This window comes from Pecten maximus, chromosome 7 (genome assembly GCF_902652985.1).
Source record: "Pecten maximus chromosome 7, xPecMax1.1, whole genome shotgun sequence".
Lineage (NCBI taxonomy): Eukaryota > Metazoa > Mollusca > Bivalvia > Pectinida > Pectinidae > Pecten > Pecten maximus.
Window position 1 is genome coordinate 20407962 of NC_047021.1, and position 18730 is coordinate 20426691.

An 18730-nucleotide genomic window follows, 5' to 3' on the forward strand; every position below is an offset into this window, starting at 1 on the left:
GACAGTGACAGGTAGCTGATATAGAACCTAATCACTGAATTTTAACTTCAGCTATGGAACATCTCAAATTCCTTAAGGTAAGAAGTGTCTACCACCTTTCTGATTCTAGTTGGTATCTTCTTTCAATGGTATTTGACCAATGACCATTCCATTATATAGGGGAGAAAAGGTTGTCCCCAACACACACAAATGCACCAGTCAGAGTTCAGATTTTTTTTATATAACTACATGAACCTTGTTCTAATTACAGTGAATAAATAACAGACAAAATAAGTAAGACCTAAATATATTTTAATGCCAAAAGAAAAGAATCGTGAATATAAATCAAGACATGCGTTAACATAAACAAATATGATATTACTAAAATTACGCTAAAGTATGGATGGTTATCTGAACACTTCTTCAATCATATGACTGATAAGACCTATAATGACATAATTGCCATCAAGTGCATGGCAGGAAAAAAATATGAATTATTTATAAAGTCTCTTATCTACGGAACATTCAATGTCACTGAATGTAAACCTGAAATTGATACTAACGATTTATTGTCTCCAAGTTAAATCGATCATATTCTAACAAATAAATAAGTAATGGTGAACAGACAACAGGTGAATGATTCTAATAAGTCTGACCTCTGAACTTTGACCTGGTGAACTCTGACTGGTTTGTTTGTGTGTGCATGAGGAGGAGGGTTATTTATTAGAACCGATAATATATTTTAATCAACATATCTGTATAATGATACACATGTACCTACATATAGTCGTAACAGTGTGTAGATATGGACCAGATATATATTGATGTAAGTACCTGGTGGACGACATAGTAACTAGCCGTACAGGTACAAGGCAGAGACAAAATAACAGCCAAACCAAGCTCTGTTCAGACATCATATATACAAGGTAATTTATATTAACATATTGGTCCTGATCAGGGAGAAAATCATCAACTTGGACTCAAAATTAGGGGTGGGGATATTAGAGGACATTAGAATAGTATTTATTGGTAAATCTACTGAACTGTCAGCAGCAATAAATATGGGTGGGCTTATTACCAGGCATGGTTTTATTGCCAGATATTTATATGGTATAGATCATACAAATGATCTATATAATATGTATTCAAAAAAGCAAAGGTTGACTACATGTTGGGTTTGCCACATACTGCTTTAACACACACAAAACTACACATTATTACTGAACATGAACAAATTACAACAGTAATATGGAGAACAATCGGTGGGGTAATCAAAGGTATTTACAGAGAAATTATAAGATACAGCAACAAATCTGCATGTAATTAAATGATAAAAAAATAGTAATATATCATTTAGCACTACTGTAAATACTCATCATTAAGCTATACTTCCAACCCTAAAATATAAAACAGTTTTACAGAAAGGACACCATTACCCATTATGTAATCTGAAGTGTTCATACATCATTAATGATATCAGCAGACAGGATAAATTTATCAAAGAATAAAGTATTTCGGGAACTTAGAGAGATTTCATATAAACCATTCAAAAGACAAGGTAGATATTAGATATTATATAAACACCTGGATATTTCATTTCCTACAGGTAATATCTTTAATGTCTTACAACAGCACTTCACCAAACATAGTCCATAAGGTCAGAATTATTAGAATCACAACAATTACTCATATAGTACCGAAAATCATAATATTAGAACATAAAACTTCATCTAAACATGCGTTCGATATCAACATGCTTTAGTTATTATAACCCAAAATTTTCATATAAATTAACATGGTGTTAGGAAAAAAATTATGATATTTTATCAGTACCCTGATTAAAACAGTACTTCATTATTTTCCCTAAATCTACCTTGAGCGTTACAAGACAGATCATATCTTTGGTCCATCACATTCATACTCATCAGATGGTGGGACACACCTATAGAGAGACTGTAACTATTTATAGCTGCTAATGTATCAATCTAATACTGCAAAGTTGAAATCTCATTGTATAAAACTCTTTATAATTATATACATTAAATATGTTTTTGACATTGAGCAAAACTCTTCAATAACCTTTATAATAGATAGGTCACTGTTTTATTTTCAAATGTTGGAAATCTACAAGTATTTATTCCCATATTTTTTATATTTATCACAAAAAACAACATTACATTAATTAAATTTATCATCCTTTTTGAAAACATACATATCTAGACTTAAATCTTATCTTTACTAACACATTGCCTAATTTTAATTCTGGATTCAGCTTCTATCAAAACGATTCATATCTAACTTATAATGTCATTTCTATGATTTCTAGAACATAACAGAAATATTTCAAAACATCAGCCACTTAAAATTGTCATTTATGGGGGTCATTATATTTTTGGTTTAATTAAAATATTTTTTTAATTTTTCATAATAAAAAGGTAGAAAAAATACAAGTATAGTTGAATTTAGTTTGAACTGTCGAAACTATTCTCCAATAAAAAAAAAAAAAAATCCCAGACATCAAGCAAGCACTACCCAAGTCTGAACACCAGTAATGTACTAAGAGAAATCCTTCCTCCTTTATCTAAGGAAATATTTGTGTAGACTTGGCTAGAGCTACTTAAATTGCTACCTTGTTTAGAATTAATTTCCATATCATATATACTGTCCGTAAGTGGTAAACAAATCCTACCTCCCTACTCAAACAACTTTATAGTGCTAAGTGTATGTGTACATGATAATCTAATAACAGTACTGCATCAAAAATCAAAATTTAAAACAACGCAATATTTTCTTACATTATCCTCTATCAATTGTAATTCTTACTGTCCTATTCAGGCTGTTCGAAATTTTCAGACTTTCATTTATACACAATGTATATGTATTTCGGTTGTTAGTGACTTCAAGATTGATAAAAACATACCAAGGTACCGATATCTGTTCAAAACTTTACAATGTTTATAAGACCCTGAGATACCAAAGGACTGGATACATGTACAACCATTACAAGTAAGGACCTACACGGGTTTCCCCATGGGATCATCTGTACTAGTCTATACATATACAAACAAAAACTAAAAATATCTGTTTGGATACAAACGCAACAAAATATTTTAGGCCCAAGAGCCCCACAGGACCTGTACACTATTTTTGAACAGAAAACTGTACTAAAGGACCTGAACTTTGATTGACATCAAAGCAAATTAAATCGAAAGTACTCAGTTCTATAACTATAAGGCCATTCATCAGTACCCATGCAGTTGATAATTATCATCAATAAAATTTTCAATTGATGTATACATTTCAGATTTCTATGCTACATACTTGAAATTTCATTTCATATCATGGAGCAGCACAATGGTTGATCTGTCGCTATAAACAAAGACTCGGGTGGTAGAATTACTATATATTAATGAGCCACAGATAAATAATGACTGATTAGGGAATACTGGTAGGATGTTACCTTTATAACTATTAATATCCTATATCTTTATGTACATGTATACCAGTACAGGGCACTCAGAGATCAGGTAATTTATCTGATACGGTACATGTATACCAGTACAGGGCACTCAGAGATCAGGTAATTTATCTGAGACAGTACATGTATACCAGTACAGGGCACTCAGAGATCAGGTAATTTATCTGAGACGGTACATGTATACCAGTACAGGGCACTCAGAGATCAGGTAATTTATATGAGACGGTACATGTATACCAGTACAGGGCACTCAGAGATCTGTAATTTATATGAGACGGTACATGTATACCAGTACAGGGCACTCAGGGATCAGGTAATTTATCTGAGAGGGTACGTACATGTATACCAGTACAGGGCACTCAGAGATCAGGTAATTTATCTGATACGGTACATGTTTACCAGTACAGGGCACTCAGGGATCAGGTAATTTATCTGATACGGTACATGTATACCAGTACAGGGCACTCAGAGATCAGGTAATTTATCTGAGACGGTACATGTACATGTATACCAGTACAGGGCACTCAGGGATCAGGTAATTTATCTGATACGGTACATGTATACAGGTACAGGGCACTCAGAGATCAGGTAATTTATCTGAGACGGTACATGTATACAGGTACAGGGCACTCAGAGATCAGGTAATTTATCTGAGACAGTACATGTATACCAGTACAGGGCACTCAGAGATCAGGTAATTTATCTGAGACGGTACATGTATACCAGTACAGGGCACTCAGAGATCAGGTAATTTATCTGAGACGGTACATGTATACCAGTACAGGGCACTCAGAGATCAGGTAATTTATCTGAGACGGTACATGTATACCAGTACAGGGCACTCAGAGATCAGGTAATTTATCTGAGACGGTATGTATACCAGTACAGGGCACTCAGAGATCAGGTAATTTATCTGAGACGGTATGTATACCAGTACAGGGCACTCAGAGATCAGGTAATTTATCTGATACGGTACATGCATGTATACCAGTACAGGGCACTCAGAGATCAGGTAATTTATCTGATACGGTACATGTATACCAGTACAGGGCACTCAGAGATCAGGTAATTTATCTGAGACGGTACATGTATACCAGTACTGGCAGTCAGAGATCAGGTAATTTATCTGAGGCGGTACATGTTTACCAGTACAGGGCACTCAGGGATCTGTAATTTATCTGATACGGTACATGAGATTTATGATATTTAAATGTACTGATCATACTAAACCATGTAGGCTACTTTAGAAACATCACTGTGTGATCCTTTCATTTTGTGAAAAAAACATTACCTATAATCATTTTTCATTGAAGAACTTTGGAAAGTACAAAACCTAATATTTTAGGTGTTTACCATGAACTTTGCTGTGGAAACCAGAGCAAATTATAAGTGAAAATTTACAGGAAGTATTTGTTCAATACATATTGTTAATATTTACAATATTTACAGGACTAACTTGAGATATTGATAATCTAGAAACTTTATAATAAAAAAAATCTAAATACTGAGTATTAAAATAGGTTATTTTATCTAATTATGCTATTTTCATGAAGGCACTATCTAATTGCATAAGGCCTTTTTCGTCAAAATTTGAATGTTCATGAAAAGAACAATTAAAGGATTAAAATCTGCAAGGATACAAAAACCAACATGTAATTATTAACAGTGACATTATATTTCAATATATAAATAAATTGAAAAAAAATGATATGTTGCTATCTATATATGGTATATACCCTAGACTAGAAAATCTGCATGAAAAAAACTTGCTTCTAAAATGTATTAGTATCTATGTCATTATAACTGGTTAAATGTGTGCTCTACCTAATTTTAATGAGACCTATGTATAGATAGATACATACATATAAATTATATTTTTTCAAATAAAACTGAAGTCCCTGTTCCTGAATAAACTAAATCTTTTCTTTAATATTAATCATTTTCTTCTTCTATTGGTTCTAAAGTTTTCATAACATAACACTTGTACCTATCTTTAGACTAGTAGTCAAATGTTGAGCTTTTGATGTCGCATTAATTTTACAAACATGTAAAACAAAATAATACTGTTACAAAATATTTTGATTTGCAAACAATTTGAACAATCCATTTCATCAATAGGAATTTAACAGAACACCATCAAATAAAAAAACTGGACCAATTAGCATCACAACCCAATCTTATATCAAATTTAATATAAGGAGGATTTTAAGATTAAGGGACATTTGTGAGCCATTCTGTATACTCTACAAGTCACACTAGCACTGAACACTATATACCAAACCTTCATTTGTAGGTGAACACTTTGGCTTCTTCCTTGGAAATACAACCCCTTTCCAGGGCTGAACACTTGCTGACTGTCCCCCCTCTGAATGAACACCACCGTTTCTTTCGAGATCACTTACCCCTTACAATATCCCTTTCCCTGGAACTGAGCAATATATCTCCTTCTTCCTCTATATTAACTTTATACCACTCCCCTTTGGTTGGAAACTGTTACAGTGGTCCCCTATTTACGACCACTCTCAAGAACGACCACTCCCTGTATGCGACCAAGTTCCAACGATAAATTACCCCTTCTAAACAACTACATGTACCCCGCTAACCCGACCAACGACCGCTTAATCATGTCCCAAAAACGTGAAATATACTTTTCTTTTACAATGTAAATCCCTTCTCCTTAGGTTGAGCAAAATTATAAGTAGGACTACATTACTTCTTCATCCTCTATAGCAACTTATCCTGCCATCCCTGGAGTTTGGACATCCTGATTTCCAATGAAATATCAATCCCAAATTCTCTTCCCTGGAGTATTAATCCCTCTCCCTGGAGCCCGGGGGCTGCAAAGATCACTGTATCTTCCTCTTCAAGATCCTCTTCCTTGCTCAACATTTCTTTCCCACTACCTCAGTCAAAACACTATTTTACCTTCATAGTATGCAGTATATTCTTCAACATTCAATGAATATTCATTGTACACATTGTAACATTATTTCCTACTTAAGTTATATTATTAATACATAGCTCCACAAGGTTGAAACTAAAGTTTCTTACCTCAAGCTTCAATGTATCTTTGTCGTCTGTGAACTAAATACCACTTCCCATTACATGCTATACTGTTATGTATTTCCACCTGAAAGCTGAACACTACAGTACATAGTGCACCTCCACCCTCTGGTACTCCAACAGTTTTTCCTTATTTCAAAATCAAGATACCCTAATATGCAAACCCTAACTAGTATAACAAGATACCCTAATATGCAAACCCTAACTAGTATATCAAGATACCCTAATATGCAAACCCTAACTAGTATATCATTGTACAGATTCCTAATCCCTAAAATCTATATATTTTCCCACCAGGGTTTCAACAATATCTCCACAACTTCCTGTTCATTAGCTACACACACCAATCTTCATTTTCACATCCTACCTAACTCCCTATGACATTTGACCAGGTCTAAAGGTTAGACCTAAGACATCATAGAATATAAGAAATCTGAAAACATATATGTTTCTGATCAGTCTATACCAATCTATAGAATCTGCTTGATCAACAAGCTTCCAATACATCAAACTGGGACATTAATATACACAATAAAAGACATTTTGTAAACAACTAACAAATTAACCCAGCTACAATATATAACAGTAATTATCACTGAAGGTTTATGAACCACCAGAACAAAAACAGATAAAACATGTAACCTGCATGTTTAACATCCAATAGTACATTACAATTTATTATCAGACTTCAATCATTTACAGTAAACATATATATATCGCTCAGGTATAAATTAACAGAGCACACAAAATTCCACAGTTGTTCCAAACTATTCAACTTCTTAAACTGTCTTCTGTTGTATATGTTACGTTATAATTATGTACAAAATATAATTGAATGCAAGTGGACTTCATTTTAGTAGACTAATCTATTGGCTATACGGTACCAAGGACGGAAATCATTAATCGTAAATAGAACTAGCCACACAGGACCACAAATATTTCCCATCATACATAACAGTTTATCAAACACCATAAATATTAAATAGTATTCAACTGGAAGTTCAACAAGAGATCCCAGAGGGATCTTGGCGCCCACCATTGAATGATCTTTATAGGTTCCATGTCAGATTGATCTTTTCTCTACTTTTCCCTTCCTCTAAGTCTTACTAATCTGTGTAAATTCAGAAACAGCCCTCTAGTACTTTTCAAACAAGGGGAACCTATATATAAAATTTAAGATTTAGCAATAGTGGCTGTCTGTTGTTTTTGGATTGGTCCCAAAATGCAACACCAGGGACCAAGGGGAACCTACATATGAAATTTGAGAAAGATCCCTTCAGAACCTTCTGTAAAATAGCGATAACAAACTTCAATTGTCAAAATACAAGATGGCTGCCTGTCGGCCATGTTGTTTTCCTATTGGTCCCAAGATGCAATATGCAGCACTACAGACCAAGGGGAACTTATAAAAATGTTTGAGAAAGATCCCTTCAGTACTTTCTGAAAAATAGCGATAATAAGTTTCAATTGTCAAAATCTAAGATGGCTGCCTGTCGGCCATGTTGTTTTACGATTAGTCTCAAAATGCAATATGCATAACTAGGCACCGAGGGGAACCTAAATATGAAATTTGAGAAAGATCCCTTCATTACTTTCGGAGAAATAGCGATAACAAACTTCAATTGTCAAAATCTAAGATGGCTGCCTGTCGGCCATGTTGTTTTCTGATAGGTCTTAAAATGTAACATGCATAACTAGGCACCAAGGGGAACCTATATATGAAATTTGAGAAAGATCCCTTCAGCACTTTCTGAGAAATAGCGATAACAAACTTCAATTGTCAAAATCCAAGATGGCTGCCTGTCGGCCATGTTGTTTTCTGATAGGTCTCAAAATGCAATATGCATAACTAGGCACCAAGGGAAACCTACATATGAAATTTGAGAAAGATCCCTTCAGTACTTTCTCAGAAATAGCGATAACAAACTTCAATTGTCAAAATCCAAGATGGCTGCCTGTCGGCCATGTTGTTTTCTGATTGGTCTCAAAATGCAATATGCATAACTAGGCACCAAGGGAAACCTACATATGAAATTTGAGAAAGATCCCTTCAGTTCTTTCTCAGAAATAGCGATAACAAACTTCAATTGACAAAATCCAAGATGGCTACCTGTCAGCCATGTTGTTTTCCGATTGGTCTCAAAATGCAATATGCATAACTAGGCACCAAGGGGAACCTACATATGAAATTTGAGAAAGATCCCTTCAGTACTTTCTCAGAAATAGCGATAACAAACTTCAATTGCCAAAATCCAAGATGGCTGCCTGTCGGCCATGTTGTTTTCCGATTGGCCTCAAAATGCAATATGCATAACCAGGGACCAAGGGGAACCTACATATGAAATTTGAGAAAGATCCCTTGAGTACTTTCTTAGAAATAGCGATAACAAACTTCAATTGTCAAAATCTAAGATGGCTGCCTGTCGGCCATGTTGTTTTCCTATTGGTCTCAAAATGCAATATACATAACTAGGCACCAAGGGAAACCTACATATGAAATTTGAGAAAGATCCCTTCAGTACTTTCTCAGAAATAGCGATAACAAACTTCAATTGTCAAAATCCAAGATGGCTACCTGTCGGCCATGTTGTTTTCCGATTGGTCCCAAAATGCAATATGCATAACAAGGCACTAAGGGGAACCTACATATAAAATTTGAGAAAGATCCCTTCAGTACTTTCTGAGAAATAGCGATAACAAACTTCAATTGTCAAAATCCAAGATGGCTGCCTGTCGGCCATGTTGTTTTCCGATTGGTCTCGAAATGCAATATGCATAACTTAGCACTAAGGGAAACCTACATATGAAATTTGAGAAAGATCCCTTCAGTACTTTCTGAGGATTAGCGATAACAAGAATTGTTTACGGACGGACGGAGGGACGGACGGAGGGACGGACGGACGGACGGACGACGGACCACGGACGCAGGGCGATTTGAATAGCCCACCATCTGATGATGGTGGGCTAATAAATATGAATCTAGATAAAACCCTTCTCTGATTTAACTCAAAATCAAAATATTATTTACATAATTTTTCATATGGCAATAAAATGGCGTTTTTTGTATAATACATTATTGCCATCGTAAATCATATCACCTCATCTGTTAGAATTAGTATCCTATTGTTAGACAATATCTCGGTTACTAAAATACCCTAACTGTTGATGGACGGAATTCTTGATACCTAATTAATATCATAACACTTTAATTCATTTACTACCACCTGTTTAATTGTACATTACTATCTCATGTTTTAACTATATATTTCACTGCATTTGTTGTAATTACCAAAACAAGCACAACCATATAACACTATATCATTCAAGTTACAATCCCCTCCCAGATACCTGCACAACCGTAACACTATATCATTCAAGTTATAATCCCCTCCCAGATACCTGCACAATCTTAACACTATATCATTCAAGTTACGATCCCCTCCCAGATACCTGCACAATCTTAACACTATATATCATTCAAGTAACGATCCCCTCCCAGATACCTGCACAACCATAACACTATCATTCAATAAGTGTTACTATCCTCTCCCAATCATCAATTTGTGGTGAAAACTTCCCATTAAATCGTGTTATCAATTATACCTGTTCCTAATCCTTGAGTATCACTAGCTCTGTGTCAACTCCATGCAATTCAACCTGTTATTTCAGCATAGTCCTGTCATTCCCTACACACCCTATCCCAGCATCGTACACTCGAGGATTAAACCCTGCCCCGATGTACGCCATGCAATACAACCCATTACATTATCAGGAAGGTATGTCCATCATGGACCACTTTTGTAGGCACCTGTCTTGTTTTGTAGTCGGCTGCTACATTCCCAGATCTGGTCCGTATCGGGGCTCCAGCTCCAGGTCTTCCCCATGGGTCATACTGCTTGGCCAGCTCAACTACAAAACATATATATACTTCCTCATTACCTTTTGCTCAATCAAAACAAAGGTTTTAAAATCAAAAATGTAAATCATTGACAATTACCAAAATGTAAAGGATGCAAGAAAAAAATCAATAGTACATGTACTGTTTTTTTTTTTAATTTTACAACCTGAACTTTTATAATTTTATGAAAGAATTTAACAATTTACTCTTAGTAGCTTCAACTTTATAGGATCAAAGTTTATAATAAAGTCTCATGAATATCCCTTATTACTTAAATGTTTTATAGGAAGGCATTTGCAGAATTTAAGGAAAATTCATGAACTAACATTTTCTCCTTCAATCAAATGCTTCTCATAGAAAATTTTAAGTTAAGAAATTTCCTGAAGGTAAGCAGAATTGAATTATACCCAAGCATAAACCCTAATTCTGCACCATTCAGAATCTACATTACCCAGTAAAGGTAAAAATACACATACTTCTGTCCTTTTCCCACTGAAGTTTCTTCCTTTCAGCCAGTGTGAGCGTTTTCGGTGCTGGAGGGAGACCTGTTGGTGGTTTAGAATCTGCCCTTTCAGGTGATTTCTCCACTGTCTTGTAATTCCTCTGTTCGTCATCAGATGGAGTTCTCTCCCTTCGGCGGTCTCTGTGTTTCTTTTCCCGTAACTCGGGACTATCATTCCGTCTGTGCGAGCGACTGTCCTTTTTCCCACGATCGCGATCATTGTAATCGTCATCACTGTCTTGCTGTTCTGGACTGTATCTTCTTCTTCGCTCTCGACTCGACTTCTTTTTATGCCTACTGCTACGATAATCATGATCATTGTCATCATCATCACGATGATTATTTCTGTCCCTTTCTCTTTCTTTTCGTCTACCTCTGTAATCATCCTCATCATCACGATGATTATTTCTGTCTCTTTCTTTTCGTCTACTGCTGTAATCATCCTCATCATCACGATGATTATTTCTGTCTTTCTGTTCACTGTCATGATCATATCTGTTTCGATCTTTTCTATGACGGTCCTTCTTTTCCCTTTCACGATCGTTTCTTTCATGCTCTTTCCTTTCACTATAATTATCGTCTCTTTTTTTCTGCTCCTCCAACTCATATTTCTTTTTCTCTATTTCTTTTCTGAAAGGTCAAGCAAAAGATATGTTGAATTGAATCTAATTGGCAGCTTTTTGTACCCACTTTTATGGTCTTCTATACACCAAGCTTAAGTATAGCACAAAACTTGTTCATCTGACATATAACAATTAAACGCTTGCTTTTTCCCCATACCACCAATTAAAGCTTTGACATAAGGCATTTCCAGTGTTAAAATTGTACCACTTAATATAATAAACCTACAACATTATCTTAGTTGTATACATGATGGCATACACTAATTCTGACCCTTTGACTCCTCCCTTTTTTTTGCCAGGTGACAAATGAACACTGAAATAGTCATTTAAATTTGTAACTGCTATTTATTCTGTCCCATCGGGGGTTAATATCAGTACAGCTGACATCAGCTACTAAACATTTCACACTGTATATTTCTAAATTCTTACATTAATATTATTAGTACACACAACACTCTGTAGATATATATATCTCTACAGAAAATCAACCTATTGATGTTACCATTTAATAGTTCCTACTTGGTATTGATTTTGTTGTTTAGGAATTAGTTGTAGTTCTGTTTGCTTTGTTAGTCCCAATACTAAAACACCCCAACAGCCTAAAACTCCCTTAGGTAGTTTCTGTTTCATGGAAACATAAACTCACAATGATATTAATGATTTTAAATCCATCACTAAATAATGAAGATGTATAGATCATCTCAAAAAATGTTTGTAAATGTTAATTTGCTTTATATCATTTTAACTCAAGGAACCATGATAGCTCAGTCAATTAGAGTTCAGGCCACGTAACCTCAGGTGAAGATCTGAGGTGCGTGGTTCGACACTCCCTACGTGTCAGTTTGTGTTCTTGGGAAGCTGAGAAACAGACCTCTCTGTGCTATTGTGGCTGTGTCCTTGAGCAAGACACTTAACCCTTTACCCCACCTTAAGATAACCTTGGCTGTTCACTGGGCTTTAAAACCAGCAAACCAATTATATCAATTTAAATTACAATGAAAAATTTGCAGTAAGTAAAATATTTTAAGTAATAAGATCAACTTCTCTTTTCCCTTGACCATGCATTTTGTTATATGCCTATTGTAAACTTTGTCTGAGGGAAAAATGTAAATCTCATTATGTAAATATAAACCATTAACTGCTAAGGACATCATCAATAACATCCTAAAGAATCTGTGCTAAATCAATATTACAATCGCACTTAAATTATAATCAAGAGCTTATGTCTCATCTTATGACCACCATACACATTCATCACAGTGTACCCTAAATGGGAAATTCTACATTTCCATGTTTTCACTATTTTTCCTGTTTTATTCTAAAGAGAAAGAATTTGTGATTATGTTTATTTTAGAAATAATGCTCAAACATTCATGGCCATCCCTGCTTTTCCGCGTGATTGTTTCAAATGTGTTCCCCCTCCTACCTCCATTCTGATGCTCATTTTATATGCTACTCGAGAACAGTAGCTTTAAAAAAAAAACAAAAAAACTTCCGATAACATTTGTTGAAAACAACTGTGACTTATTGTGCTTGTGGTTAGAATAATTAAACAACAACAGCATGCAAACGATTGGTAACTAAATTTTGGCAGGAAGCAAAGAAAAAGAATTGTGAAAAACATCAATTGCTGTTAAATCTAATGCAGAGTATCTAAACATGCGTTTTAAACAATATTACTTTTAAAAATCCCTTATTTTCGACCCTTGATCCATTAAAAGAAAATCTGAAAAATACACATCAAGATCACCACATGACTTACATTGCAGCTTCAGCCTCTATCCTGGCTTGCATTAACCTTCGCCGTTCTCCCAAGGTCATGTGTTTCCATGGTAATGACATGGGTATACCAGCCATCTCCCTCGGAGTTACCACTTTTTTCTCAACAGTTTCCACTTTCTTATCACTCTCATTCTCGGTGACCCTATGTCTATCATTTTCACTGTCTTTAGATTTATTTTTTCTGTTTTCATATGATTCATTCTTTTCTCTGTAATTTTTACTTTTCCTTTCCGGTGAAATATCCCTATTGTGTCTTTCGTTTTCACTTCCATTCCTTCTGTGTCTCCTATCACGTTCTCTGCTCCGACTACCATCTTGTTTTCTACTTTTATCTCTTTCACTACTTCTGTCTTTGTGAGTTTCCTTATCACGTTTAGTCTCTCTGCTTGTTTCCTTTTTTCTACCTCTCCTCTCCTTAATATTCTCTCTATCTGAATCATAATCTTTCTCATCATCTACGTTCTTTCTGTCCCTTTTCCTATTTTTGTCTTCTGTAAGTTCCCTATTGAAAACCAAAATAATTTACTTTATTGTGTAATACAAACTTTAAAAAAGAGGAAAAAAAGAAAAACCATTTTAAAAGGTCTTTTTTGCCATAAATTTAAATGAAAAGTGATTGCAATCCACTATGATTCCAAATCTGTAAAAATATAATCTTGAAATCTCTGTAACTTAAATTTTTACTTCTTATTACTGTGATCATTTTATTGATAATGCTATTAAGAGAGAACAGTGAGTAAAAATATACATTAGTACGGTATATCTACTTATATTATGATGACAAGCAATGTAATATTGTTTATACATTGATCTTTAAAACACACTTTGTTTATTAAAAGAAAATAGTGGCAGGAGCAACATTTAATTTAATTTTCATTCATTAAAAATCTAAAACATGTTAGTGAGATTAAAATAGGATAATTTACTACGGTAGAACTATCTATTGAAATGATGATATATATATAGATTCATCTAGCAAATTCAGTATTAATATTATGTTATTAAGTAAACTACATGGAGATCTACTGGCTAGCCCAAGTCTCCAATTACATCTAGATCTGCTCCAAACACTAATATAACCTAACTTCAGACGTCTTTAAAGACAAACACCCATCTGTCAAAAGTCATATATATAGTTACACTGAATATTGCTATGCACTGATTAATCATTTTAACTATATTGATTAAATCAAAGCATGGAATTATTTGAGTGTTTTATTATTATTTTTAGCTGCATTTCTTAATTTAGTAAAAAAAAAAATGAATGATTACCAGCTGGGTAAGTACATATACATTATACCTACACATATACAGTGTATATATCACATACTAACTCATCAAAATCTACTCATTTAGTTACAATTCTTTCCCTGCCCCTGCAGCTTTCCTGTTTTCAAAATAAAAATATTCCATCTGACCTTTTCAGCAGTTTTAATTTGAAAATTCACTCTAGTTCCATATATACAATATAGAAGCACTGTTCTGCATTGTCAAAATGTCTTGGTCTGGTGATGGACAGTGAAATTTGGTATACATTAGATAAAATTCACTGGCAATATATACTATATACCATTGTGTATGTATGCAGAAATTAACATTAAATCATTTCTCTCACCTCACACACTTTCCAGAAAAAGAATAAACTTCAGAGGATTTCAGGATGATTATACTGAAGTACCTTTATATGTGTATTTCAGATAGAGAGTTCAATAATTTCACTTTAAAGACAATATTAACCCTGGAAAAATAAAAACTTGCACAAAATCTAACTAATTGATTTAGAGGTGAAAAAATTAGAAAAGAAAAATAGCAGATAGTTTCTGACAAAACAATGTGTGGTTGCATGGTCGTAAAAGTTTTAACTGACACTCATAACTTAAAATGTAGCATTATAACTTTATGATGCATCCAATATATCAACCATTTAAATCAATTTTAATCCTAATGGGTAACTTGATTAAGTTCCAACAGGATTCAGGAAAGAGTTCACAAAATTTAAAGCCAACAAATGAAATCAATGTTCTGTTGTTTATCGCGATAAAGATCTATGTATCATCATGTTTCTGTATATATTGGACACAAATTTTATGTACATTTAGTATAATTATCTGTGTAGTGAACTAGTCAGAACAACCTATCTAGCAGAGCTAGCAATTATTTAGTCACACTACATATCTCAAGAACAGAATCTGTTCTTAAAAATGAAAATTGTCTGTTCACAGAGAAAGAATAAATTTGTAATTTGTAATTTATCTCAATACTGGTATACAACTGGTTTATCTCCTGAGTCCTGCACAAAATATACTTGTAAAATTTGGAAAAAAAAACAAACCCCAAAAACTGGGTATTTTCTTATTTAGGCATGAAGCCCTTTACCAGATCCTAACCTATAAATCAAAAAGTTGAAATGTAGGCAGAATATGTCATTCTAAAAACAGGCAAATCTAGTTCAATGGCTTATTTCTTTATTTTACAATTATTATAATGATTTATACATTTTTTAGAAAATTTCAAATTTTAGAGTCCAGTAATAGAATCAATAAATGCACTGGATATTCTATAATTCTTTATTAAGTTTGAATGGTATTCCTGAAAATAAAAGGGGTCCTTTTCAATTTCAATGCTTCCAAATCAATGTTATGAAGTAAAACTGTGGCTCTTATTAATGTCAGATATGCATTGCTTTCATGAAGGATGTAGCATAGATAAACAGGCTGGGTACATATATATATGAGTAACCATTCACCAAACTAAGATGTGTGATAACTAAACAGGGACTACACAGAGTGAATCAAGAGACTGCAGAGGAAAAATATCTTACTTTTTAGTTGACTTTGTAGGTTTCTTTTCCTTTTGTTTAAATTCCTCCAACAGTGAAAAGATCGTTGTTGTTGTGTCTTCCTGTATGGGCGAGGTATTCCTTGTTTTAGTTTTCACTACTTTGTCCTTTTTATCATCATTGTATTTATGATCATCGTCATCATAACCACTTTCTGCCGAGTTGTGATCATAATAATCATCGTCACGACTTTTCCTTGGTGACTGAATTGTTATAGAATTTTTCTTGGAATCTGGAAAATAAAAGCCTCTTTCGGAATTAAAATTCATCTACGGAGAATAAAAATCAAATAAATAAGAACTACGAAAGAAAAGATTTTTGAAGTTTCATTTAACATTATACATTGTACATTTGCTATATTTTCCATGTTCATTTTTCTAAAATATTAATTTTCTCTGAACTATTACAATTATTCATAAGAAATTTCAATTGGTAAAAATGTTTTTGCAAACATAAGAACCTAATTGATGCTCACCTACGGAAATCCGCAAGTTGTCCTCTTCTCCTGACGCAACTTTCCCTACAGAAGCTAAGATGGCATTTAGCTGATCTTGAGTTAAGGTCATTGTACCAGTGGGTGATTTCTTTATTGGGCGTAGGGTTGGTTTCTTTCCTTTGTTTTTAGAAACAGCTAATTGTCTGTTCCTCTCTATGAAATTAGGTTTAGGGGTACTGTCTTCATCCTTAATTGGCTCTGGCTCCAGATCTACATCGTTGGGGTTCGTCCTAATTGAGAATCGCTGATCCTTACGCTTATAGCCAAACTGTAATATAAAACACATCTAATAAAAAGGTGAATTAGACAATATATCAGGGTGAATGGGGATTTGAAATTCTGATTCTGATACAAACAAATTAATGTTGAATGATAATAAAGCAACTTGATAATATTTTCTAATAATATTCTAACAGTATTACATCTTCAGTGGTCATTGATATATATATATATATAAATTGTTCTTAAAAAACTCACTTTTCTGTCTGGTTTCTTTTTCTCTGTTAAATAAAAGAAATTTTTCATTAAGCAGGATTTAAGAATTTTCAATTCTGTCTCCTTTAGATTTTTCTAATTTATAAGCATGATTAAAAAATTACATGAACTACAAAACAGATCAATGTATTTAAACATGATACACTCACATTTTATTCCTATATATGCCAAATCATAATTAACTCTATGTAGTATAGGCAAAATTCATGTTTAGGAATTGTAGTTGTGATTTCTTTTGAAAACATTATCTTCATAATTTATGTGCAGCAAATACACTGACCTTGTTCCCAAAAAATCCCAGATTTTCCATTTTGTGCTTTGAATTTCAAGTACCTGGAATAAACAAATATGCAAGTTTAACTATATAGTCTATAATATAAAACTAATATCAACATTAAATTTAATATGTTTATGATGTTTTGATAACATGTCATCATATGGCAGGTGTAAAGGGAAATAACCATGTCCATGACTGAGGCCACAAAACTAAATTTAACATGAATGTTGTTTTGAAAAGTTTATTGTGTCATGGTGGCATGTCGTCTGCACAGCTATTTTTTTCGGATTTAATTTTTGTAACAGGAGCATATCACTACACCAGTGAAGTTTCATAAATTCTGGTAAAAATGTAGCATATTAAAACTAGTTTCCACTGACCCGAACATCCAACACCAAACATTTGACATTTTGATCATGATGGCCAGACAGTAGGGCATGTATTACCATCTCTCAAAATATTGAATGACTCGAGTCTGGTTCAGAGGAAACTTAGTTCATGTACTATAGACTAGAGTATGTTTAATGCTTAGAAGTGCTCAATGTTTCGGTCTACTCACAGGCGTCTGCGTCCGGTTAATGGTTAAGATATAATAATATTCCTACTACTATACTATATTAACGTTAATATAGTATAGTAGAACTAGCAATATTATTATATCTTAACCATTAACCGGACGCAGACGCCTGTGGTCTACTGCAGTTGTTGGAACAATTAATAATTACAAGGATGCAGACATGAGACAGTCTGAATACTTAGTAATCGAAGATTTTACCTAATTTATCTGTTGTAATAATAGTTATATCATAATATTGGTGATTTCTGCTTACTCGCTAGCTAACTTAACTACAGTAGTAGGCCTAGGCCTATAGGTTAAACGTCAAACCAATGACATCTTTTAGAGCTGCGCAAATCCAATGACATATAAACATAGACAAGATATCCAAGTAGACCTTCACAAGGTGTGAGCCAACTTCCTGATTATTTGTGTAAATATAATGATTAAGAGAACATACAGCTACAGCCTACTGAAGCAGTATTCGCCACTTGACGTAGATAGCTGTTCATTGCACCAAAAAATGGAGTAATAGATCTAGTATAAAATAGGGCCTCGCTCATATTGTCTAATGTCAACCTGTCCTTACCCGTAATCCATTGTTGTTGTTTTTAATTCCGTGAATTATTTTTTCACAGTCATTCGTAAAAGCACACAACCATGTCAATGCCTGGTATTTTGGCCATGTTTTGTTGTCGCCAAGAATCCAACTAATATTGACATGCGCATACACGTTTTCCGC

General features: G+C 33.9%; 1 protein-coding gene across 6 annotated transcripts in view; it reads right to left on the reverse strand.

Annotated features, from left to right (window-relative positions):
* LOC117331856 (zinc finger CCCH domain-containing protein 13-like) overlaps positions 1-18730 on the reverse strand; it is a 42838-nt gene extending 24108 nt beyond the window's left edge. For 5 of the 6 annotated variants that reach the window (XM_033890810.1, XM_033890807.1, XM_033890806.1 and 2 more), the window contains exons 1-8: positions 18578-18730; positions 17436-17488; positions 17138-17160; positions 16640-16928; positions 16147-16396; positions 13306-13827; positions 10895-11550; positions 10329-10429 (exon numbers count right to left, since the gene is read on the reverse strand). In XM_033890810.1, coding sequence (XP_033746701.1) covers positions 10329-10429; positions 10895-11550; positions 13306-13827; positions 16147-16396; positions 16640-16928; positions 17138-17160; positions 17436-17488; positions 18578-18588 — 1905 coding nt within the window. In that variant the 5' untranslated portion in view covers positions 18589-18730. The remainder of the gene's footprint in view (positions 1-10328; positions 10430-10894; positions 11551-13305; positions 13828-16146; positions 16397-16639; positions 16929-17137; positions 17161-17435; positions 17489-18577) is intronic. The other variant, XM_033890811.1, reaches the window with a different exon arrangement.